The sequence below is a fragment of the Austrofundulus limnaeus genome, unplaced genomic scaffold, assembly GCF_001266775.1.
Source record: "Austrofundulus limnaeus strain Quisiro unplaced genomic scaffold, Austrofundulus_limnaeus-1.0 Scaffold117, whole genome shotgun sequence".
Lineage (NCBI taxonomy): Eukaryota > Metazoa > Chordata > Actinopteri > Cyprinodontiformes > Rivulidae > Austrofundulus > Austrofundulus limnaeus.
Genome location: NW_013952519.1, coordinates 1,548,791 through 1,550,796, shown reverse-complemented (window position 1 = coordinate 1,550,796; position 2,006 = coordinate 1,548,791). Strand labels below are relative to the sequence as shown.

The 2,006-nt window shown below is 34.5% G+C and overlaps 1 protein-coding gene across 1 annotated transcript in view; it reads left to right on the top strand.

Annotated features, from left to right (window-relative positions):
• Window positions 1-1,940, top strand: part of gramd2b (GRAM domain containing 2B) — a 13,052-nt gene extending 11,112 nt beyond the window's left edge. The window contains exons 11-14 of the mRNA XM_014014650.1: window positions 770-845; window positions 955-1,059; window positions 1,284-1,368; window positions 1,678-1,940. Coding sequence (XP_013870104.1) covers window positions 770-845; window positions 955-1,059; window positions 1,284-1,368; window positions 1,678-1,719 — 308 coding nt within the window. The 3' untranslated portion in view covers window positions 1,720-1,940. The remainder of the gene's footprint in view (window positions 1-769; window positions 846-954; window positions 1,060-1,283; window positions 1,369-1,677) is intronic.
• The last annotated feature ends 66 nt before the right edge of the window (window positions 1,941-2,006 follow it).

Here is a 2,006-nt window from a genome sequence, read left to right as displayed (position 1 = left end):
CAATGCATGCGACTGGTTTACTTTTTCCCTGTGCCATTCCACATTATTACAAATAACTTCATTTCTGGACATTTATGGTTTGATTTCTTTGTATGTATGGATCACTTGGGTTGTTACCAACATCTGGTGAAAATTTCATGTCATTAGCACCTCTAGTAATTTATTTACTGAGAAAAATGGTGACGTGTTCAATACTTATTTTACCCGTTGTATGTATAAATACTAGGGGTGCAACAATACATGAATCTGTATCGAACCGTTCAGTACACACTATGTACGGAACAATACAGATTTTTTAAATTTACTTCATCAGCTTGTCTTCTGAAGATGCTCTGTGTTGAAGGATCAGTGGATCTGTGTTCGACTACTCCACCTAGGCTGTATTGTCGAGCACAGATCCATTGAGAAACTTGCTGTTTCAGCAGCATTTAATTTATAAAAAACTGTACTTTTGAGGTTAAACAAATGTTCAGAATTTATTTAAATAAATTACAAGTTAAGTGTGGACATTTCTCCTTTTTGTTTTGAAAAAACATCAAACCACGACAGAAAAGTATAGAACTGTACAGAATCGTGAATTTTCCGTATCGTTGCACTCCTAATAAAGGTTATCATGTTTCTACTTTTTATAGTAAACTATATTAAAGAGCTTTTTATTCTTTTGTTTAGCCTGTCTCACACAGATTCAAGATGTTTGACTAAAACCATATTTGGTGAATAAATGTGACTTAGATAAAAAAAAAATGTTAATTTTTTTTCCTGTTTTCAGGCTCAGCGGTTGTGATGGACAGCTGGAACCTGAAACCAGTTTCTCTCAACACTCTGCTGGTTGTTTACATGTTTCTGTAAGTTCCTCCGTTTAATCAATTAATTTTTAAAAAAAATGAGGATTTTTACCTTTTTTAACTCAAATTTCCTCCTCTGGTCTTGTTTGTTTGTTTGTTTATTTTACAGAGTGTGTGTTCTGGTCTTGTCCTCCTGCTATCTGGCCTTCAGGATCGTGTCTCTGGAACAGAGACTGACGACGCTCGGGTCTTTGACCGAGTTCTCACACCACGAGTGAGTTACAGAGTTAAATCAGACATTTTCAGCTCAGAATAAAAATAATCCAGGCCGTGTCAAACTGTGAAACAACAGATCATCTTCAAGAACGTCGCAGTTTTAATAAAAATGTTACAATAATCAAGCCTGCAGCTGATAACAGCAAAGGTTAAAGATATAAACAAGTTTTAAGCCCCGCCCCCTTCTGTAAAATAACCTAAATCATAATATTCTGTGTCTAGAAGCAGCCTTCTGACTGGGAGTTCTGCTGTAAACACTGAGCTTTTCTCTGAACTGCTCACACTTAACCTGCTGAAGCTGGAAAAGGTTGGTTTTCTGTTTCTAAGTTAATTATCAGAACAAATATTCAGAATTTTTACATGATTATACATTAATACTGATGTATTTGTAAAAGAAGGAACATCAAGGAAACGTTAAATTGAATTCAAATGTGTTTGTATTTGATCATCAGTCATTTAAATAAAAAGTTATTGTCCAATTTAGTGGATAAAAAGCATCTTAAACAAATTTATTTAACTGAAGTAAGCTGTTTGTTTTCAGCATTTTTCTCTGCAAGAAAAAAATAAGTTTTTTGTTTGTTTGTTTGTTTGTTTGTTTGTTTGTTTGTTTTTCTAGGTGCAGAAGAATCTTCAGAGATTGTTGGAAGAAGCTGCCTGACAGTATGTCAAATGGAAGCATATAGTACTGTAAATATTCTGTAAAAATATATATATTGTTTTTAACAAATGTTACAAACTGAAATCCTGCCCCACAAGCTTTCAGATTCTGCTCCAGATGTTTCTTTCTCAGTTCACACAAAGAAAATTAGATTAGATTACTTTACTGTCATTGTACAGAGCACAATGAAATTACAGTTCAGAACACACATTCACAAGAAGACAGAACATGACAAACATGGGAGAACAGGTGCCCTGGGTCATGCAGCCACTGACCCCTACACAGAG